The following is a 23955-nucleotide window of genomic DNA, read 5'->3' on the forward strand; positions in this document are numbered from 1 at the left end:
AAGAATGCTTTTCTGGAAAAAAAATGTTTTAGTTTTGAATTCTCTTTTTTAAAAAAAATGATAGGATGAGACTTTGAAGGTTGGAACTACCGGTATAAGGGACCTGAAGGAAGTAATATTAACAATTAAATGAGAAAAACAGTTAAATTTCACTTACTAATACAGAAGCTAGCAAAATGTTTTAAAATTGGACACATTGAAAGATATTTGTGAACAATGGATCCAGAAGTGAACTATAAATGTGTCTGTCATTGCAGATGGACAGACTGCCATAATGATATGCAAAAAGATTTTATATTGGACATACAAATGAAATTGGCTGATGTCTTAATAATTAAAAAAAGCATATAAACAATAACGAAAAAAGTGACATGGATAACTTTTCTATAGTTGATTTCCAAAAGAGTCTTGTTAATACTTCAACCAGAAGTTGATTGAAGTCATCTACTTGATTTCTTTTTCCACAAATTGGACAGAAATTTTCAAAATGTCATTTGCATCTAAAAGGTGTGAGAGCTAACTCCACCACTGCAGTTTGGAAAAACGTCCATCATTTAACTTGTACAAGAGCTGTATAATTTAGTTGTACAATTCCTATTCCAACTACTACAAAAACACAAAATGATAGTACTGACATAAACTAAAATATATTGATATACTGTATATTTAAAATATTCTTATCTACACGTAGAAATATTATAGTCAGTTTCTAGTGGCATTCCCACCACTTAAGAACTATGAAAAGTAAGAAAAGTTCCATCTTGTATTCTCACAAATGGGGCCAGTAATCTTGCTAATGGCCTGGAGGCTCCTAACAATGATCTCCACGGTAAGTAGAAATTCCAAGAGTATGTTTAGAATTAATTCAAGGTTCCTGCTAACAAATAAATGAAGATCATTCCTTCCTAACATTCAGATATTCTACTGTTCCAAGCTGCAGAAGGACTTGGAAGCCCAGCGAAACAAAATAGGTCAGGTATGTGGCTGAGACCACAGATACTATATTTACTTTTTAAAAGTCTGGGGTGCAGCTGGGCACTATACATAGCTGCTTTTGCTCAAAGGACTAGGCTACAGCTTGTGGGCTGCTTTTCCTTTCCAAAAATGTCTACGAGTTTAATTAAACTTCTGGAATAAACCAGTTGGCAGGAGACACCACTTTATCGGCGGGCTGACTGCTTGCTTTCCAAGTAAGTTATTAGCTTTATTGCAGAACTGTAGCTGGATATCAAATGGGATTAATGTCTGTAGTAATTACTTTTGGGGCTTTTATAATTATAAGAGGAAATACTTAAGTGGTTTTTTCCTCTACTCTTTTTTTCCCTTTTTTTTCCTTTGCATTGCAATAAACAAATGGACTACTGCATGCAAGCTGTTTATAATATAAAGCAAGCAATAAGGAAATGAATACAACATGGATTTAAATTGATTTGTGTCATAGTCCTGATTGTACAAGATAAAATTTTATAAAAATGGGTTGTTTTGCAGAAACAAAAAAATGGGGTTTGTGCAGTTTTGAAAATCTCCATATGCACTATCTGATGCTGAATAAATAATTTCCTATGGGATGTGGAATGTGTAATATGTTAGCAATTGTCCTACACACTGACCTCTGAGTAAGTATATTCTGAAAAGAAAAATAAATCTGTTTGGCATGTACAGTATGAAGGACCTCCTATGTGACTTTGTCATCTTTTTTGCTAGGTGAAGATGGGCATTTGGGCTATTCTTTTCCTTCCACTGCTTGTGGTTGGAATTAGTGGAATCATATACATTTATCGGAAAGTTACTCAGCTGATGACAAAGTCTGCTGTGCGAAGCAAAGTTGTAGTAATCACTGATGCTCTGTCTGGTGTTGGCAAGGGTAAGACATGCAGCATATTCTATAGTGTGTGTGTGAGAGAGAGGGGGGGAGAGAGGGAAAGAGGGAGAGGGAGGGAGGGAGGGAAAGAGAGAGAGAGATTGCAAAAATAGGAATATCCTGAAAATTTTAGCCTTCTTGATGCATCCAGGATTCTAAGAACTGCAGCATTCATTTAAACTTTAAACTACTCTGTTTATTCTTATTCATCAACAAATTTCTTCCTATAGAATACAATCTATATGTCCATTTGCTCTATCTGAAACATGGTCTTCTAATGGTCGGTATGCATTCTGAACCTACTTTAACACCTTGGAACAAATTACATTGTCTGCATAATTCCAAATGTTGCAACTGAAATAAATTAGGAAAAATAAATATAAACCACGTGGCATGAAGACACAAGAGGGGAGGAGAAAGGGGGACTGAATTGTGCATTGTCAGTGTATTGACAATTGATCTAGTGTGCAAAAAATTAGATCCTACACTTCGTTGTTTTGTTTGGAACCAACTTTCAGAATTTCATGTCATTAAAATTATTCACATTTTGCGCAAACTGCAAACAGCAATAAAAAGCTCTTTTTATTTCGAGACTGGCATCCGCTTAATATCTCTTATGATGCAACTATTGAACCGTCTGTTAGAAAGAATAGTACTTAGATCCATGGTTAATTAGAAAATTTCCTCCACAAACTATGTCTTAGGAGAGGGGGGAAAATCTATTTTTAGTTAGCTGGCTCTGCTGTAATGGTGAGAACCATTTGCACATACTGGAGCTATGAAGTGGCAGCAATCTGATATAAATAGTTTATTTCTGTAATCCCTAAATTATGCACCAGTGGTGAGCTTTAAGATCTTGCACCAAGCAGTTGAGATACTAAGGGTTATCTTGAAGCAAAATTATTGGCAGACCTTTGACCTGCAACCCTGGTTTGGTGAATGAAGGAAAATCATAGTCACTGAAATGTCAGGGAAATGAAAAATGATCCCCCTCAGAGATATGCAGGAGGTTTGCTGCTCTGCTGCCTGTCAGGGGTGGGTGGGGGGGAGGAGGAAACAGGGGGTGTCAGCTGAGAAATCATCAGGTTCATGTGCACCACTGGCAGACATACTAGGAGAAGTGCATCAAGTGATAGAACAAGACATTATTACACTTTCATCCCTAATAGTGAACTTTCCTGAACTCTTGTGTTTACTAGAGCTGGACCAGGATGGAGAGTGGAAGATCTAAGAACTCTCTTGATAAAAAGGTTGAGATCATTCCAAATTGTAGACAGCTATCCTAGTCTATTCTAGCAAATTGCTTAACTTTGTTGCCAGGTTCCCCCTATATAGTGCATCCTACAAGAAGACTGTGGTAGGCTTTTATGAAAGGAAGAATCTGTTTTAAATGTTTTGTGCTTATTTTCACATAGAGAATTATAATTGTGTTGCTTAATTTTTAACCCTGTGTTGTGTAAACCCAGGAAATCAAGTTAATTCAGTAAAGTTTGATTCACTTAATGATTTTACTCTGGGTTTTGGCCAGAAAACCATTCATTCTTTCCAAGTTGCCATTTTGTCTCTCTTCCTGCTAGACAATATTTTCTTGGTTTTCCATGTGGCATTTCATGCTGCAACTATTGTGCATGCTCTGTATATCTTAAGCAGTCGCCCACCGGTGGGCCATGAGAAAATTTTGGTGGGTTGCAGAGGAATCTCAGCCCCAGAGCACCCCTCCAAAGCAATTAATCCGGGCTGTGCAGAAACACAAGGCTCGGCCACCGACATGGCCCACGGGAACCCTCCCCGCCCACTCACTCCTTACCCGACAAACTTGCCTGCTAAATTGCTATTTTTCCTTTTTCCGACCATCATCTGTTCTGCTGTGCCAGGAGATTTAGATTAGCTAGGAAGTAGAAAATGGTTGGATTTCTTGCTTTCTAGCTAGTCTTTAGATCTTTGGCTCTGCTTTTAAGCACAGCCGAACCTCCCTTAGGATTGAAGGTTTGCTTGCAAGCAAATTCAGTGCAGACTCAAGGCAAGCAAATTTGAGAGACTGAGCTAGCCGATGGCAAATAGATCACTGAATGATTCTGTGAGCAACTCAATCTGCCTGCTTTGCCTGATTTTGGGTAAAAGTTGCTCTTTTTTAAATAAAAAATTCAATATTTACATGCATGGTGTATTGTGAGTTAATTTTGTGAGTTTGCTTGCTAGCAAATTTTATGAGTTTGCTTGCAAGCAAATTTTATGTGACAGACCGAGCTAGCCAATGACGGATAGATAGATCTCTGAATGAATCTGTGATTCTATGAGCAACTCAATCTGCCTGCTTTGCCTGATTTTGGATAAAAGTTGCTCTATTTTAATAAAAAAATCAATATTTATATAAATATTTATAATATTTACATACAAGCCAGTCACATGATCACCAAGCCATGCCCACAGAACTGGGTTAGTGGTCCCTGGCATCTAAAATTATGACTTTGGTGGTCCCTGAGGTCCAAAAGGTTGGTTAGACTATTTTTTGTGAGGATTTCCAGGGATGGGATTCTTTCTTTCAATCACAAGGAGTCAATCACTGCAACCATAGTCAGCTGATTCTCCCTTGGGCACGCTTGTTACTGACATACATTACTGAAATGCACAGAAATGTTAGCTTCCCGGGGTTCCCAGCCTTGCCTTCCCAAAGTGGTGTGGAGAGACCTTTTCTATGGAATACACTTCCAGCCATTCATTTCCAGGCTGATAACAGAGGAAAATAAATCTTTTTTGTCACATACTTTGTGGAAGATGCCAAGTAAACAGAGACAGAACAAAAGTTCTGCTCTGGTATCTCTCTGAATTTCTGTATTAAATGGGAAATATTAAATAAGTCGCTTTTTACCTCAACCAGCATAAACATGCAACAGGCTCCTGTCCTTGCTGTAGCAATGTGGCTAGATTTATAGTTAACTGAGATAAATGGATATTTACCTCCTATAGCCACAGGCTCCTAACTAAGCAGCATATCAAGTTTGATAATTTCTGATGATTTCACTTAATTTTTTGCATATTTCTCTCAATCAAAGGACCTGCTCATTGACATCCTTGTGTTTTCAGAACTATAACCCAACCACAGTGGTCCTGGGTTCTAGTGCTTGCTCTCAGTGCCATGCACAAGATTTCATAGAATCCATTTATGAGCAACCTCAGGTACAAATATGTTTGTTCAGGAAGTGCCCAGATTATACATTTGTTTAACCACCCACAAGATCAATAGTTGAAATATAAACAATTGCATCAGGGAGGAGAGTTTATATGTATGCTGATGCTGAATTTGGGAAGAATATTTATTTCTGTTGTTAAGGTTGAATGAATGAAAACAGGTATACTCTATTACAATCCCAATTAATTGAATTATCCCTTGGTTTATCTTACAGAATGTGCACAAGTATTTCACGCAGCAGGAGCAAGATTGATTTTGTGTGGGAAACACCTGGATAAATTAGAAGCTCTCTGTGGTGCTTTAAATAGTGCTGCTGATCCTACTGCAGTAAGACTCTTCTATATCCTTCTAGATTTATATAAAGGCAACAAAAGACACTGGATCTAGAATGATCAAGCAACTTTTTCAGGGCTTCTGAATCAGACATTTCTTCCCAACAAATTGTTTACTCACAGAGCCAATCCTACAATTAGGTAGAAGAAGGAGTGAGGTTTCTTTACCTGCTTTTACCTTACTTGAACAAATATGGGTGACACACTGTCTCTTTTGCCTTCCTTAAAAATGCTTATTGGTCTTAAATGCAAGGGACAAAAATACTGCCCCATTGCCATTATTGAACTAAAAGTCACTTGCTACTCAAGCTCAGGAAAGCAAATGTTTTTTCCCCCGCTTCTACTATAAAGGAACTTGAGGGATCAGCCTAAATTTAAGAAAGTAGATGCAAGTAAAAAAAAAAAGGTTGATGAAATTATAAGACAAAAGAAAACACATAAAAGATTAATATTCCAGCCTTCCCCAGTCTGAAAACTTCCAGAAGATTTAAATTATTATTTCCACCATCTCCACCTGTGGCAAACTTAGTTTTGGAAATTGTTGGAATACTGAAGAAGGTAGTTAAGGATGAATTTACTGTCCTATGAACATAGGCAAATTATGAAATCTAATTATGTTTCTTTAGTACAGTACTCTCATAAAGTAAGAGATGGATCTTGTGTCATTTATTTATTCACTTGTTTATTTATTTATTAAACTTATATGTCACTGATCTTGCCAAAGAGGCTCTAGGCAGCTTGCAATTAAATGATAGCATTTAAGCAAAGCACATATAGTCATGATACCACAAAGCATAATTTTGCCTGCTTGCTGGAGAGGCACTTAACTCAGCTTGCTAGAAATGCACTTGTCTGAAGATAGTAGCAACCTAATAAAATTCACATGTAAATAAATAAAATATCTAATCTTTAATTTTGTTCGTGTATCATAAAAGGATACATTAGGAAGACACATCATGTTATTAAAAAACCCTAGAACAAGCATATCTTTCAACTGAATAACTCTTAGAGGTTAAAGGATGGCAATAGACCATAGGCTGTAATATACAGTTTTAGAAAAATATAATTAGTCTTCAGTATTTCAAACAGCATTCAGGGCATACAGTGTAAATATTGCAATATTTTTAGTATTAGATCAAAGCTAACTTATTTTGCAAGGCAATTTAAAATTAGTTTTATTACCTCTCTTTGCAATTGTATAATTTTGTTACCTCACAGTATTGTCTTATATAATGATCACACTTTTTATTGGATGTTACTGGAAAATATCAAAATTAAGGTCAGTCTAATTTGTTTTTAAATGATGAATGAAGGATGCTGCCTTATAATAAAGATCTAATGTACATGATCCACATATTTTTTTTCCATACAAATAATCACAACCAATTATTTCCAGATTTAAGGCCAGACAATTATATAAACTGACAAATAGGTGATCCTGGATTTAAACAACAAGAGTACTTCCAAATATTTAAAACTAATACTTTTTTCCTTAAGTATTAAGGAAATTTCCTTAAGTTACAATTTATACTTTTAATACATTAATTCTACTTCATCATTGGATCTGATTTCCTTCTACATAGTCATGGTCATCTGATAAATCCCATTTTCTTTACTGTGAGCCTTATGACTGGGAATTTTGGGAGCAGAAGATCCAAAAATAGGCAAGTCACCAAATTGGGGGAAATGCTTTATTGTCTCTAGGAATTATCTCTCTCTTTTGTGTTGTTAAATATTATGCTTCAAAAAAGTACTGGGGATATCTCTGTTTGATAATACAGTAACCCTCAAACCTTCCTTCTTTTGTAGACATTTACACCGAAGCTTATCCTTTTAGATCTTTCTGATGTAAGATGTATCCAAGATGTAGCCAAAGAAATCCTGGATTGTTATGGATGTGTCGATATTCTCATTAATAATGCTAGCATAAAAGCCAAGGGGACAGTTCAAAACGTCTCACTGGAACTCGACAAAAAGATCATGGATGCCAACTACTTTGGACCTATAACCCTCACCAAAGGTATACAGAAGACTGCCTCTCTGTGTCTTAGGGATACAGCTAGTCCTTGACTTACCACCATAATTGAACCCAAAATTTCTGTTGCTAAGTGAGACAGTTGTTAAGTGAATTTTGATCTGATTTACGACCTTTCCACAGTTGTTAAGTGAATCATTGCAGTTGTTAAGTTAGTAACACGATTGTTAAATGAATCTGGCTTCCTAGTCAACTTTGCTTGTCAGAAGGTCACAGAAGGTGATCACATGACCCTGGGACACTGCAACCATCATAAATAAGAGTTGATGAACTGAATTTTGATCATGTGACCATGGGAAAGCTGCAAGTATTGTAAGCATGAAAAATGGTCACAAATTGCTTTTTTCAATGCTGTTGTAACTTTGAACAATCACTAAATGAACTGTTGTAAATCAAGGACTACCCATACTATATATTTGCTCTTGAAAGGAAGGAATCCTTAGTAATTTTATGTACATAGATACAACAAACTACCTCAATTTTACTTCAGTTTAACTGTCATGCCTTTCCCCTGATAATCTCCAGGTTATAGAGCTCCACCCAAATCTAATTGCCTAAGGCTCTCTGAAGGAAATAAAACATATCTGTAGGGTAATATGCTTTAATTTCTGATAGCTGTTTCAACTCTTACTAGACTTGACTCAGTGGCGTGTAACTACTTCAAACACCTCTAGTTACTGTAATGTATCATTTCACATGGAAAAGTGGAGGATGGAGAGAGAATTGAAAGTGGTTAAATAAAGAAAAATGAGGCAGTAACTTTAGCAGCTTGTGCTTATATCTGCATTGATTGCAAACTTGGGTGCATTGTGGAATTATTCCAAAGACTTGAGTTTTATGAGAGCTTTATTAATGAAGGGGATTTGGCATAATATTGCTTGCTGGTAAAGCATTTTCCCTTAATAGTACGTATATCTAATGACTGGATTGCTGGGCTCAACCTTACTGCAGGTGTTTACTATAGCGGGTTAGATGTCACTGAGTCAGCCCTGACCCCTGGGGACTGTATGGAAAAATATCTGTCATCTTAACCTTTCTCTGGTGATAACTTCAGCTGCTTTGGTCTTTGACTATAAAATAAATCCAATCCATTCAACAAGTTGTTCAATTGTTGACTGATTGATAACTCACAGCTCTTCTACAGACCTTCCAATTCTAATATTAGCCATCTCTGGGAAAGTATTAGTTACAATAAAAAGGAACATACAAAGGGGCTTATGTGGCCCAAAATGGCAGTCATTTTTAAGTAGAGCAGCGTTAGCCTCTGTCCTAAGCATTCACAGAGTTTTGCAGGGAATGTCATGCCATGTGTACATTCAGAGACTGCTTTGTGCTGCAGAAGCCAAATAACATGTGGTTCTGGTTCCACTGGAGGTGTCTGCATCCAGCTAACCAAACAAAGTTTCCCTTCCTTCAAAAAGGACTCCACTCTATACTTTGGGGAATGGGAAGAATCCATAAGATCAAGCTTACACATTTTGGTTAAATGTAACAAGAATGTCTGAATATAGCAATTCAAAAGCTGGGATTCATTCTGGGTGCTCTTTGTGGTAATTCCTCACCCCATAATTACATTGAGCACATTTGCACCTTGCCCAATATTAGTCTATTTGCCACACGCCTCAGATATTTATGTGCTATTATGAACTAATCTCTGCAGCAAGAGTCTTACTCTTGGGAACTTTGGAGTCTGAGGGGAGGTTAATCATATCTCCTGGGTTTGCTCATTAATTTTTCACTAACAATTCTCTGTGGATGATTTCATAACAGCTTTACGTCCTACTTCTGAAGTCCTCAAAATGGTTTGAAATGAATACTAACTGTAGACCCCAAAAATAATTACGATCCACGTTTTTGTGAAAAAGTAACTTACTGTCATGCCCTTGGTAGAGACTGACTGAGGGAGAGGAGGAACAGCCGACGGGGAGTAGAGGTGTGGCTCCCGAGGTTGTGGAAGAGGCTGGGGAAGGGCAGAGGCTGGCTGGCTGAGCAGTCAGAGGTCCATCCCTTATCCATCCTAGGGCACGCAGGGAGGAGAGGATAAGGGAGAGATGTGGTCTGCTCAGGAGCAGAGGGCCTTGATCTTCTTCATGGGCTGCAGCTGTGACAACTGAATAGGAGTATGGACCTGCGTACTGGCAAACACTGGAAACAAAGCGTGTAAATATCTCTAGTTTATAATTCTTCTCTGAGTTTGGTGTCCTTCCCAGTGTGTGTTATCTGAAGATATCCTCCAGCCCTTATCTTGCCTGGTTTGTGTTGCTTTTTTCCTTCTTCGTGTAACTGTTTGTGTGGAAGTTTTTTTGTCTTCCATCAAATATATTCAGAGTTTGGAAGCAAAGTTAAGGAATAAAAGGGGCTTCATCTGTTTTCTGTGACTGTGTTTGTTTTGTATCCCACCCTGGGTCATCACACTTAAATGTGTGGTCCAGTCAAGAATATAGAGATGTGATTTATCCGGGAAAAATAAAAGAGTGAGGAAATATATAAACTCACCCATTAGCTGTTGGACACCGTACAGTATCACTCACCTTTTAAAGGCTGTTAGTTCTCAGATTACAGTACATCCTGCTCTTTCAGATTGTATCTTGCCTGCATGTCCTGTCAGATTAATAATGTGCTTCCAGATCACATGGATCTGACTCAAATTTAGATCATAGTACATTTCCAAAGGTTTACTGTTCATTTTTTAATATATTCACACAATGTTATTGAGTGTCCAGTCCTCCATCTGCAACCCTGTATTTCCTCTACTGCATCTTCATCGTTCTTCCCACTATAGAAAATCTGTTAAAAAGGTAAATGCAAGATAAATGCTTTTTTTTAAAAAAAATTACTAGTGATATGAATCCTCCATCTGGAAGTATCCCAAACTCCTAAGTAGCAATTATAGCATGTAGGAATCTCATTCTAAAATGAGAAATGATATGGATTTTCCATGCAAAGGTTATGTCTTATGTCTGTCTCAGGACACAATCTCTTCAGTTGAATGGTGCTAGTTGCCAACTACTGCTAGTGCACAGAAAGGAAGAAAAACTTCTACCAGGTTTGCAGTCTTTGGAAGACAGTCCCTTCCTACTTCCTGTAGTTCTGCATTGTGTAGACAGCGCACCTTGCCTTTCAGCAATAATTAGATGAAAGGGTCTGTGATTGGCAATTGACAAAAAGAATGCAAAGGAGAAATGGACTGGATTAGCATGCAGTAGGAATTGTTTGCAAACTGAATGGTCTATGGCAGGGTGACAAATTCGTGGCCCATGGGCCAGATGTATCACATGCTGACCCTGCCCTCATCCCCACCTGGTTTAGCAAAGGGGAAAAAAGTCCTGATACATCCCCACCATGAGGGTGTGAGTTTGACACCCCTGGTCTATGGCATGGCCAAGCTCATTGTTTTAAACTAAAGGATGGATATATGGTTGGTTGTATAATTATTTACTACTTGTAAAAGAAAATATGGGGCGGGGGGGGACTTAACTGCAAGTAGCACGAAACCCCCAGAGTCACCTTATGGAGGAGATGGGTTTCCTAAAAAATTAATAGATGATTATAAAAATAAAATAAAATGATAAAACCATGCTCAGTAATAAATTAATGCTGAAAAAATAATAGTTTAAAAAGGGACAGCGTGCTTTGTATGCATTAAATGCATGCATTTTTAATACAGTTTTTTTTTTACAAGACCATTCTTGGAAGTGGATGGCCTTTGCTCAAACGTCATAATCTCCAAATTCTCCATTTTGATTTACTCAAAAGATATCAAAAGGTATCATAACCCAAGATATAAAATAAATTGTACAGTAAAGCCACTGCTTCAATTAATTTGTAAAGCAGGCTTGTTAATGACATTCAACTTTGTAGGAGACATGAATCATCCTAATAATGATTGACAAAAATATTGGGCAAGGAAAAAAAACAATCTTCCTGAGGGGGAAGCAATTACTGCTACTAAAAAAGCAATTAAAAATACAGACTTTTGATGTTGCTGTGATTAGACACTAATCTATTTACAAAAAAAAAAAAAAGACAGAAGCAAAGATAGAAATTGCCATTTTTAAAAAACAATTTTGCTGTTGTTTAGTTGCTAAATATTTTAAAAATGCACATAAATGAATTCCATCATTATTATCTGGATAGCTAATGGCAGGGTGAATATGAAATAAGCCAGCTCTGCAAGATAGCCTAGCCTTATTATGCCAAACTTTCAGGCAGGGGTAAATGGTGTATTACTTCCTACAGCAGTGTTTCTCAATTCTCTTGCCAACTGGGGAATTCTGGGCATTGAAGTCCACACGTCTGCCATGGTTGAGAAACATTGTCTTACAGAGTTATCCAGGACTGTTATTCAGGTGTCTGCCATACTATTTTGTTTTAAGGGAAATGTAATGGAACACTTTAAATTAATTGTAGTATAAAGCAAAGACTCCCTCACGTTGAGCTCTGGTAACCACATGGCCATATCCATGTAATTTTCAGAGCCTTGATACGGAAAATAATTTTCCATTGCCTTGTTCTGTTTTTATTATTTATTTCTCAAACTAGCCTATAGCCATAGAATTTTCTAATAGTTTCCCATCCAAGTATGGCTCAGGTCCAAGCCCATTTATGTTTCTGATGGTTGCATACTAGACTGCAACAATGTAATTGACTAAGAACTGGAGAAATTGTTAGGGTAGAAAATGTCAGTATTTAACAGGGCTGCGGATTTTCTTTTCCAACCTCTTGGAATGGGGTATTTTCTCCCTTTGAGGAAATCTGAGTGTTGAGTAGTTTTGTTAAAGATGTGGCTGCAGGGGTGAAATTCAACCACTTCAGCCTGGTTGAGGAGAGGCGGTAGGAACAATTTGAATCAGTAAAGAATCACCTCTGGTTGCTATTACCAAGCCACGCCCACAGCCACACCCACAGAGTCGGAAGGGAAAAAAAATTGAATTTCACCTCTGTGTGGCTGCTTAATATCTTGCCTCATATGTCCAGTAGATACCTCATAAAGATCACTACTGGACATATTCAATCTCTTGTGGGTCACCTAAGAAGAAATTAGATTAATTGATATTGCATTGATGAAAGCAACCAAGGAAATTATTTAATTCTTCATCAGATGTATGCCTTCCCTTCCCTTCCCTTCCCCCATGACATTCAAGGGAATTAGCAATTACTTAACTGCTTTTTAATTTATCAGAAACATTTTTACCTTATCTGCATTGATCAGCAATGCATTTTTATTCATCCCAGGCACAATATCAATTTCTATTTTAGTATCTGAAATGTTTTTTCAGCTTTCAGTTCCTGAGGAATCTAGCTACAGGTAGGAAAAAAAATTGTGTGAAACCTGTGTTTACCACTGAAAAATGCATATATAGCAAACAAAAAAGTTGCATGGTTTCTATATAGTATAGTAAACTAGTATAGTGTAAACTGATATACTGTGATCTTTTCACTTGCTATTAGTTTAGTGGATAAGGAAGTAGTACTTTCATTTCTGTTAATCTGAAAAGATTTTCTCTCATATTTTGCTCTCCAGCTTTTCTTCCCAACATGATCTCCAGGAGAACTGGTCAAATTGTGCTAGTGAACAATATCCAGGGGAAATTGGGTGTTCCCTTTCGTACATCCTGTAAGTTTATGAATCTAACTCATTATTTCTTTTTAATTTCTGAGTAATTAGAACAGTATGAACCTTGAGGTCTTCCAATTAGAGTCTAAAACCACTTGAGAATCTTAAATATTTTTAAGTTTCTCTGACTCTAGCTATTATTAAGAGAAAGACAAAGAACTTTAGTTTCACCAAGTAAGAATAGCCTTCAATTCTACCACATGCTATCTTCAGTGGTCTTCCATATTTGCCAGAAGATACGGATGGACTTGATCAACTGAATCCATGTATTCCTCTATGTTATTACAGACAAGGCCACTTAACAATCTTTTCAGTCATCTAGGTATTCCATTTGGATATAGGCAAACACACAATTTGTCTGATTTTGATTAAATGTATAAACTATAGTCTAGGGTATGGTACAAACTCAGACCATTGTGGCTTACTCAGTGAATCATGATTATGCACATCATAATGCTGCATGATGTATGAACGTTGGTATTAACTTCTACTCCAGCTCCTGTCTTTTAAGAAATTATGAAACTGGTAATTTCTGTGATTGTGTAGGTTATCTGATTGGTGGGAGGTTTTTTTGTTTTTGTCTTTTTGCTAAAATGAGACATGAGATAATGAACAGTTTAAGGAGCTATCCACAAGTCAAGCTATACAAAATGTGCTTCTCACACCAATGAATCCAATTTTGCAAAAAGCTGGCAAATGTCTTACTTAATACAAATCAAGGTAAGGGAATAGATTCCCTTGGTTTTATATTCCATCCCACCAAATGTCACTGTCTGATGGGAAAAAGAATCATCCTACTTAATATGGGATAGAATAAATTATTGTAAGCAGATGCTCAGAATGGCAGGTTTAGCCACCTCTCAAATTATCCAAGTGATAGACTCCGGGAAGAGCGTGGAGAGATTAGATGAAGCTCCTGGTAAGAGCAGCTCCTCCTCCAAACCTCAGAACCATCAGATGAGGAACCAAGAAGACCAATATTGAGTGTATGGCTGATGACCCCAAAGAAGGAGCCAATGAGATATTGTGATTGGCCAGTACATAACAACAGTCATTACTCTGACATCTAGCTTTGTCCAAATAGAATGGAACAGAAAAATGCCATCACACTCCCCTCAGGTATTACAAATAACAGTGGTGAATGCACGAACACTGCAAATACAATTGAATAATACTGGTTCTAGAGACACTGAATGGTAGATGATAGTCCTAGCAGTTGTGTGTAGGGCCTCAGAAATAAAAGTAGTAAATATAGTAAAAAAAACAAACAAACATGTGAGCTAGCAAGATGACAGAAGCCTGTCTGTAACCTGCTTTATATTGACTTGCTATGTGACAGAGAGCTAGCACTTTTTTAGAGCATTGTTTCTGTACTCCAAGACACAGGCTGAGCATTCTTTCAGGAAGTGCTAAACCTGTATTGTAAGGAGCCAGCGTAAGACCTGACAAGTGCTGCAGCAAGCATTGGTTCAACTTTATGGAGATCTTTTATGGAAGACAGGCTTCTAGCCTCTTCAGCAGCATAAGCCAAAAGGGACATGGAGGGTGTTGTTGTTAGTTGCAAAGTTGTGTCCAACCTATCGCAACCCCCTGGACAATGTTCCTCCAGGCCTTCCTGTCCTCTATCATCTCCTGGAGTCCATTTAAGTTCATGCTTACTGCTTCATTGACTCCATCCAGCCACCTCATTGTCTGCTTTCCCCTTCTTCTATTACCCTCAATCTTTCCCAGCATTAGGCTCTTCTCCAGTGAGTCCTTCCTTCTCATTAGATGGCCAAAATACTTGAGTTTCCTCTTCAGGATCTGGCCTTCTAAAGAGCAGTCAAGGTTGATCTCCTTTAGGACTGACTGGTTTGATTGCCTTGCAGTCCAAGGGACTCGCAGGGTTTTTCTCCAGCACCATAATTCAGAGGCCTCAATTCTTTGGCGCTCTTTTCTTAGCATAGGTAATCAGACCAGCAAATGTGGATGGAGAGATGGATGGATGGATGGGTGGGTATTTGGTATATTACAATATGATAGTATGTTTCTTGCATGAATATCTCCCTTTCTCCTAGATTCTGCTTCGAAGCATGCTGCTCTAGGATTCTTTGATTGCCTGAGAGCAGAACTGCAGGAACTGGGTGTTTGTGTCAGTACTGTGTCTCCAAGTTTTATATGTTCTGATCATAATCAGCTGCAGCCTAAGAACTGGGAAGGTACCTCATGGAAAAGTAAGTCATTCACACAGGGATGGGCACCAGAACACAAGCAGAACTAAAAGATAAAAATACCCAAGGTGACAAAGATGATTTAAACAAATAGCTTGCTGACAAAATTCAAATCACAATAGAGACAAAGATTTACAATACATTCCCTTTAAAGCAGGGGTGTCAAATTCACATCGTCATGGCGTCATCACATGACGGATCTGGACTTTTTCCCCCTTCACTAAACTGGGCAGGGACGGGGCCTACAAGTTTGACACTGCTGCTCTAAAGAATCTACTATCATCAAGCTTTGATATTTCAGAACCATGAGTGATGTTTGTAGTTGGACTATAAGGCAGTCCATTAACTAGTAGCTTAAATTTTTGCTTTCAAAAGTAGGGAATGCTAGTGTTAACTCTTGGCATTCATACATTTTTTCTCTGTCCAATTAATAAATATGGGCAAACAAGTTGTAAAATACTTAGAAAAGATATTACTGCTTGTTCCCAGCACAGAAAATAATACATTGGCCATGAACCACTACGGCATCATAAGTATCAAAAAGTGAATGTGTCTGATATACTTGTGATAAATAATGAAATTCCCTTCCTAACATGGCCACTGGCCTTTTAAAGAAAAAACAGTTGTTTTTTTCTGCCTTTAAAATGTAGAGGGAAAATACATCCCTCATTTTGACATACTGGAGCAGTTTTTTAACATTTTTTTAAAGTTTTGAGTCTTCTTTTTATTGTGTAGTCTACTAAAAGCAATAAACATTAACCTGTCTGCCTATTCTCCTGGAACAATATTTCATCATTTTAAGATTCCTTCCAGAATTTTTATTTATTCTTTTTCTTTGATATAGTATCTTTCCTTCATTCCTCTAAATTTCTTTCCTTCCCTTTCCCCACAATAAGCTTCATATTGTCTTTGAAATAAGACAAGACCATAGCAGCCAGTTATCCCTTTTAATACTTTGTTGTTTGCCCAATTCCCAGACTTCTTCAGAAAGTTGGCTCGTGGTGTCCACCCAGCAGAGGTAGCAGAAGAAATTCTACGGACAGTGAACAGGAAGAAGCAGGAAGTGTTCATGGCAAATCCCATTGCAAAGGCAGCTGTTTATATTCGCACTTTCCTCCCAGAGATATTTTTTGCTGTGGTTGCTGCTGGAGTGAAAGAAAAACAGAAAATTGAAGTTGAAAACTGATTGCATCAAGTTCATCTCCCTTGGTAGAAGGGCTATGCTAATTCTCTCTGGAAAAGGCTAGAGATAGGTATCTTGGAAGAATGCTGTATAAATCCAAATGAAACCAAAAACCAAAGTTGCATTTAAGGATATGGAGGCAGTGGAATAGGATAGGGCCTTTTCATCTATCATTAAAGGTGCACTGCTGGGCTACGAAAGAAAGCAAAGGAAATTTTTTTCAGGGTGCCAAGGGAGTCATTTGAAGTGAGGCCACTAGTTTCCTGGACAATTTGCTATTTCAAGAGAGTTAATAGAAAGCATGAATTGTCTGTGTGTTGGGTGACGTGTTCAGAGCAGGCGTGAAGGTCAAGAGAATTGTAAACTAATATTTGAAAAATGAGGAATTTCAGGAATCGGGGAGAATATGAGTGATGGATGTGTGGAAAAGAAATAAGAGAATGTAAGAAGAGTCTGAGGTTCTGGTTTCACACCAGGTTGCATGGATCTTAGAAAGCTGGTTTGACATTTAGGAAATTCTCACAGGAGATCAGAAAAAGGTTTCATAGCCTTTTGCCTTTTTGTGTGATTAATTGAACCTTTCAAATCTGCAGTAATACTTGGTTTTTATAGCTTTTAGTTCTAAAAAATTTAAGCAAATGCCTGGAGTGGGGTTGAAACATTCCACGTTTCAAAATGTTGCATTGCTTTCATTCCACATGGGTAAAGATGTCCAGTTTGGGGCAACTACATAACTTAAAAAACAAACAAACATGTCTTCAAGAAAGTAGTGGGAAGTAGATGATAAAATACATATCATAATGTTACACATCATCATGGTTTACCTGCTGGTGTCAGGTAAGACACCAGAACACAAATGTATAAGAACAGATGATGTATCCTAAGGTCAGCACGAGTGTATTGCAGCAGTGGGATTCTACCTGCTCCACTACTGGTTCAATGATCATGCGTGTGCATGCGTACCTAGCACGCGCGCAGCTTTCCCCATACCAGCTGAGGCCTGCAGGGCCAATCAGCTGAGAGGATAAAGAAGAGAAAAGTGCAGGGGCAGGTGGGAAGGCTGATCCTATGCTTTTGTTTTTCTCTTCTTTCTCCTCTCAGCTGATCGTGGGAGGCTTTTTTTTTTTTTTTAGTACCGGTCCAAACCAGTAGCATACCACCACTGGTGTGTGGTCATTTTTACACAACCCTAACTTGTTGCGGACAAAGCAACAAACCACCACTGGTAGATTCATGTCTTGGATGAATATTGGCATTGATCTTTTCACACTGCCTCCTTTTCCCTGTGCAATGCTACAGGTTCACAGAAATCTGAAAATGTAAAGACATTACAGCTCTAAACACAAAAGTATCTTTTACCTTAACATTTGTATCTTTGCTGAGCCATTATAGTAATAGTACAAAGGCAGCAGCGATTATCTCAGAAAATTACTCCACCTTAAATTTGGAATTAGGGACAGGCATCACCAATTCCAAGTCTTGTCTAATGTTTCAAGCTAGAATAGATTGTGAGTGGATATTTCGATGAGGCTAGTTATAAATGCAGTATATTGCTAAGCCTCCAACACCTATATTCATTGGTTATGGCTATGAGGTGGTATGAACTTTTATCGATCAAATGATCAAACTATGCAGTTTCTTGGGATTTAAATTATCAAATGATATTTGTTGTGATGCACCTTCAGTTAGGCCCCCACACCTGGACTGCAAAAAAAAAAAAAAAAGGAAAGGAAAGGAAAGGAAAGGAAAGGAAAGGAAAGGAAAGGAAAGGAAAGGAAAGGAAAGGAAAGGAAAGGAAAGGAAAGGAAAGGAAAGGAAAGGGGAAAAAGGTACCAGGTTAGATACAAAGCACTAAATTCTACTCGGGCCTTAGCAATGAAAGCTGATCTTGGCCCAGTCACTCTCTCTCAGTCCAACCACCTCTCAAGGTTATTGTTGTGGGGAAAATAGAAAGAGAAGGGATATTGTGTATGTTCATCATATTGAGTTACTTATAAAGTAATAAAGATGGGATTTTTAAAAATTGAATAAATAAAATAAAGAAATCTACAAAGCACATTAGTGTTTGCTATATGTCTTTGTTGCCATCTGGTGGTCATTATAATTTTTGGAGCCAAATTTGAATTCTGCAGCGTACAATGTGTCCTGGGTCTGTCTTGACTTGCATTTTCCCTCAAAGCAATTGTTCCCCTGCTGTTTCCTCTTCTCTCCCCCGCTCCCCACCATACCGGTTAAACAACAACTCTCGTCATTCCCAGGCAGCATGGCCCATAGTAGCACTAAGGGTGATCGTGCAGGAGCCTAACTTAGGGGAAGCCTGAGACGGAGATAAAAACAGTAAAAGGTGAAGGTAGATGAATGAAGTTAATCAAGAAGTTTATAGAGAGAGACTACATTTTTTAAAACACTGGAGAAAATTGGCATTAGCTTGGTTCAGCTATTTTATATAGCAAATCTGTGGGAGGTTCACCTGGAGATCACCAGGTTGGGAAAAGCGATCTATTCAACACAGAAATGAGAATGCTCATATTCTTACTATCAGAATAGGGTTTGTAGAAAGACTGCGCACACTTCTGCAAGTGTGAAGATGTCCATTGTTAGTGGGAAAGAATGGGAAATAAGTGGAAGAAAATTTACTCTGGGTGAAAGTGCCTGAATGAGAGAGAGGGGCACTGAACTGAAAGATGGCTGCCGTTAGGCTTTTCTAGGATGCAATGTCTTGTAATGTTGGCTCCCGAAGAGTGTGCCTTCCGGAGATGTGTCCAGTCTTTCTCTGTTCCACTGTCTGTTTATTTCTTTCCCAATCACCACTTGACATTTTGTTATTCTCATCAATAAAAGCAATTGAAAACACATTCACTGATTTAGAAACAGCCATGAGGGAAACAGTGGATTAACATACTTAAAGTTGTGGTCCCTTTTCTTCCACATTTCAGGGCCATCTTGCCTTGGGGTGATATAAATAAAACTCCTGTTTGAATAATGTCTGTGAGTTCCTTTTTCTTGTCCTCTGCTTAGAGTTGCATTTCTGCTATTCTCATGCAAATTTGGCTGTTGTTAGTACCATGTCTCAGGGGTTTTTTCATTTACTTTTCCTCTTTTAAAGCAATGTATTTTAAAAAAAAAAAAAAAAAAAGAACGTTAAAACTGGAGCTAATCTAAGCTCCAAAGGGCTGCCATATCAGAGCTTAGATTATGAGCTCTGCCAAAGAAAATTAGACTCTGAAACCCAACCCGCCCTCTCCAATTCCTAAACATGGAGAACCATCAGCTGTAATATCAAACTGGTTGGGCTAATTTTAATGAGTCCTGAAAGTAACTTGAGTCAAGCAGTAAAAAGCTTTATAGGTTAAGCCCACTGAAAGCCAATGTGATGCCCATAGTTGTAATATATTTCCACTGCTGAGTCCTGGATTGTACACAGGCTGCTGCATTTTGAACCAAATGAAACTTCCAAGTGGGCCCATGTTGAATGCATTGCAGCAGTCTTAAATAAGCTGTAAAGAAAACCTGATTCGCTATAGTTAGAACCTCGACTGGAGTCAGGTAAAGACCTTGTTAGCCATGGCTTCTACCTGTTATTTCAGCAAGAGCTACAATTCAGATAGATCCCCAAGCCATAGAGCTTCTGGTCCATAGGTCATGCTACCATATTTATTTATTTATTTATTGAATTTATATTGCCGCCTATTCACCCATGGTGACTCAAGGCAGCTTACAGAATGTAAAACCATATTTAAAACAAAAAAAAAACAATAAAACTAACAAAAAGAATCAAATAAATTAATAAAGTACAATAGAACAAAATCTGGGAAAAAAATCACCTCCCAACTCCCACCCCCTGCCCCGATGAAAGCAGATCACATGAGCCATTTGATGGGCTCCATCCCGCTCTGGGTTCCCCAGGCCTGCTGGCAGAACCAGGTCTTCAGTACCTTCTAAAAGAGTGTTAGAGTGAGGGCCAGTCTAATCTCTCGGGGACTGATGTTCCAGAGGGAGGGAGCCACCATGGAGAAGGCTCTTCTTCTGGGTCCCACCAGGTATATCTCCCCCAGGGATAGGACCCACAGCATTCCCTGCCTCCCCGCTTTGATGTGTTGGGTAGATGTGACCTGCAAGAGATGTTCCCTCAGATAACCTGGTCCCAAGCCATGAAGGGCTTTAAAGATAACAACCAGCATCTTGAATTGTACCCGGAAGCAAATCGGCAACCTATACAGCTCCTGCAGGAGGTGAAACATGTGCACACTGGGGTCTGCACAAAACCATGCGGGCCACTGTATTTTGCACCAACTGGAGTTTCTGGATGTTCTTCAAGGTCAGCCCCATGTAGCTACCCAGGAGCCCCAATGGGAAAACCGTAACACCATCTTGCTAGCATTTAATTTTAGATTGTAATTTTACATTCAAACCTTCCCACCTTCTAGACACGAAGAGCTCAAGAGTAATAACCATATGGCTCAAGTAAATATATAAAAACTGAATATCGTCAGCATACTGATGGTATTGATCCTTAAAATGACAGGTTCCAATTACTTTGGGTAGGTATAAAACAGTAGCGGGGAGCAGACCAACCCCTGCAGCACTTGCAGCGGAACAACTATCAAGCCAACACCCCCTTTCCTACTTTTATAGTCCTGGTGATACCAGGATTTATGTCTGCTATTAACTATGTGACAAAATACATCGAACAAAATCCCTAAAGAATTTTAAAGAACAATGTATAAGCTGATCCTGAGATTCAGAATAAGTGCCCAAGTTATGTTTAATTCATCAATTCAGATAATTCACCATATTCAAATAATGTCCAAATCCATATTTTAATAATGTCAAAAGATTTAGCTGCCCCATATCAAAAACTCTACTGCAATACCTGAAAATTTGCAGAAAAAGGAAGAGGCCAATTTTCTAAGGCAAAAGATTGGAATTAGAAGCCTTTTAGTTTATGTGAAACATGCATAGATACAACATAAAAAAAATGCCCTCTCTGTTCTGGGGGAAATTAAGTTGATTTTTCCAAACTTCCTATCTGTTGGCAGGCCTCTAAGGTGGTTAGCAGACAAAATTAGTGATTTGGGGGAAATCATGCCTGAACTATGTTGAAAAAAAAAAGCATGATTGGATTTCTGGTTTGAAGGGCTTCGGTGACAGACAGAAATCCATGATCGTGTGCAGTTTCTGTCTGGGCTTGCCGCTGGAGTGCCTTGAGCCAGCTGGTTTTGAGGCTAAGCCACCCCGTAGAGGTGGTGAAGAGGGGGGAGACCACCAGCAGGGTTGTGGAGAGCCGCATCTCTCCTCCTCAGTTGGCCATTACTCCCTTTCCCGAAGGCGATTGCAGCGGTGGTCAGAAATGGCCACCACAAAGGAGAACTTGACCGGAAAAGAATGTGCAGAAGGAAGATAAGAAGGGAAAGTTTTGGCTGACCGGGTTAAATTGTAAATGCAACAACTAAGGTACCCTGGAATTTAAACTTACAAAAAATAACATCGCTCCCAAAGAAGAGTCGGAAGCAGCGAAGGAAAGTGAAATGGGAAAGATTTGGCTTTTTCTTTCTTCTCTCTCCTTCCCTATGCTGACAACTAAGAGACTTAAATAAGAAATCGAAAAAATCCACTTTGACATCAATAGGCAATTAAGCTGAAAATAAAACAAAATGCCAAAGGGATAATAAAGATTTCTGGACATTAAAAACTTTCTTTTTCATAAGCAGGAAGGGAGAGAAAGAGAATAAGGGCAGGATCTGGAAGAGGGAGGAGACTGCCTGGAATTAAAAAGAATCTACAGTAAAACTTCAACAAGACTTCTAAAAGATACATTTTAACTGAAACTTTGCAAAGTAACCCCAGGAAGACAAAGTGAAAAAAAAAGAGCAAAAAAGAAACAGTTTGTGTGTATTTGGGTTATTTGGTGATCTTTGGATTCTTGGTTATTATATTTGAATGACTAAAATCAATCGGGTTGTTGTTTAAAAATTTATACAATGGCACCGCTTCTGGATGAATTGAAAATGGAACTTAAAAAGTACAAAAAAGATGCACAAGAAGGGAAGGGCTCTTTTGGCTTCGTTTTTCAATTCTTAGAAATGGAAATTTGGAACTATGAGAAGCAACAAGAAACGACTGCAAAACAAGAAGACTGGGACAAAGAAGAAGCCATCTTTAATGAACAAGCAATTTTATGTGGGGAAGAAAAAGGAAAGGGCGGGAAAGAGAATGGAGAATTTAAGACTTAAAGAAACAACCAAAGAAAAGAAAAATAATTCAAAAAATAAGTATAATACTGGAAAGCAACAGAAAGGGGGAATACAGAAGAGAGAAATAGAGGTAGGGGGTAAAAAGGGGAGAGAGAAGAAGAGTGGGAAAAAGGAAAGGAAAAGAAGTGACAAAGGACTGGAGCAAGATATAGAGAAACAGGACCTATTTAGAGATAATGGGTGAAAATCTAACTGAAAAAGGGATTCTGTAAAGGTATATAAGATTTTATTGTTATATTAGTAATAGAAATAACTTTAGAAAATTGGAAACAATGTATGATTAAAATGAGGGATAAAATAGTGTACTTTAGTAAAATGTTTGTGAATAAAATAAGTGAAATAAAATAAATGAGAAAATTGAATTAGGAAGGAACGGGAACATTTTAATTAGTTAATGTTTTATAAAATATAAGTGAAGGGGGGGGGGAATTAACTATGGAAAGCTTATAATTGTTCCCATAGAAGTATGATATTTAATTGAAAAGTAATGTTAAAGATGTTAAGACTTTAATAAATATTAATATTAATGATAGAATTGAATTGGAATGGAATGTTGTTTTAATTATATTATACATTTATATTTTTTCTTTTTTTAAGAATACAGTATGTATTTTAAGAATGTCCCAAGCAGAATCCGAATGGAAGTTATGTATTATATTGAATGTTATAACTTTAGGGAAAAGATATAAAAGCGTCATACTCCAATCAGTAACTACAGGTGAAATTTTGTTTAATGAGAAAAGATAATAGATAATTGAAACAGGACAGACAAAAAATATAAATACAATGATTTGAATTGAGATGAGATAATTAAAATAAAATCGAGAAAATTAAAAGAGGGGAGAAGCTATGTAGAAAATGTAAAATAGTAATAAGATATGGAATAGAATATAAAAATGAGCATGAACCTGAATTTATGTCTGTATGAAGAAATGTAACCCGGAATTATGCTACTTTCAAAAAAGATGTTTTATTTGTATTTTTTTTTTCTCTTTGTGAAAACTCAAATAAAATTTACAAAAGAAAGAAAGAAAGAAAGAAAGCATGATTAAGATGGTTTGGGGACAGAGGATAAAAATAATTTTTTGTTTCTGTCATAACATTAGAATTTTGTAATATGTACTTTCATCCAATTATGTCAAGCATGACAAACGTACTGTTTTTCATTTTATTGGAAAACTATATAAAGCAAGATTGTAATCTGGTCCACAAATTGAAGAAGGGAAGAGTTCCAAGTAATCCATGGTGAACTGAGCTATTTTTTGAATCACTA

At 37.6% G+C, this 23955-nt stretch overlaps 1 protein-coding gene across 2 annotated transcripts; it reads left to right on the plus strand.

Annotated features, from left to right (window-relative positions):
* Positions 1–1031: 1031 nt before the first annotated feature.
* DHRS7C (dehydrogenase/reductase 7C) lies at positions 1032–18486 on the plus strand. Of its 2 annotated transcripts, XM_087924760.1 has the most exons (8): positions 1033–1190; positions 1489–1616; positions 1705–1864; positions 5266–5378; positions 7193–7403; positions 12943–13035; positions 15093–15248; positions 16223–18486. In XM_087924760.1, exons 3-8 carry the CDS (start codon positions 1711–1713, stop codon positions 16429–16431), a joined length of 936 nt encoding a protein of 311 aa, XP_087780886.1. In that variant the 5' UTR covers positions 1033–1190; positions 1489–1616; positions 1705–1710; the 3' UTR covers positions 16432–18486. The 2 variants fall into 2 exon arrangements, with proteins under 2 accessions (XP_026557880.1, XP_087780886.1); XM_026702095.2 differs by lacking the exon at positions 1489–1616 and having other exon boundaries at positions 1032–1190; positions 16223–17179.
* Positions 18487–23955: the final 5469 nt, after the last annotated feature.

This window comes from Pseudonaja textilis, chromosome 2 (genome assembly GCF_049901715.1).
Source record: "Pseudonaja textilis isolate UNSWEBS1 chromosome 2, rPseTex1.2, whole genome shotgun sequence".
NCBI lineage: Eukaryota > Metazoa > Chordata > Lepidosauria > Squamata > Elapidae > Pseudonaja > Pseudonaja textilis.

What these genes read in the sequence shown, in the direction of transcription:
- DHRS7C (XM_026702095.2), top strand. Translation starts at nt 1,711, where the DNA reads ATGGGCATTTGGGCTATTCTTTTCCTTCCACTGCTTGTGGTTGGAATT. An exon ending in TCTGTCTGGTGTTGGCAAGG is followed by an intron (nt 1,865 to 5,265) that starts GTAAGACATGCA and finishes TTTATCTTACAG; the next exon opens with AATGTGCACAAGTATTTCAC. An exon ending in GTGCTGCTGATCCTACTGCA is followed by an intron (nt 5,379 to 7,192) that starts GTAAGACTCTTC and finishes CTTCTTTTGTAG; the next exon opens with ACATTTACACCGAAGCTTAT.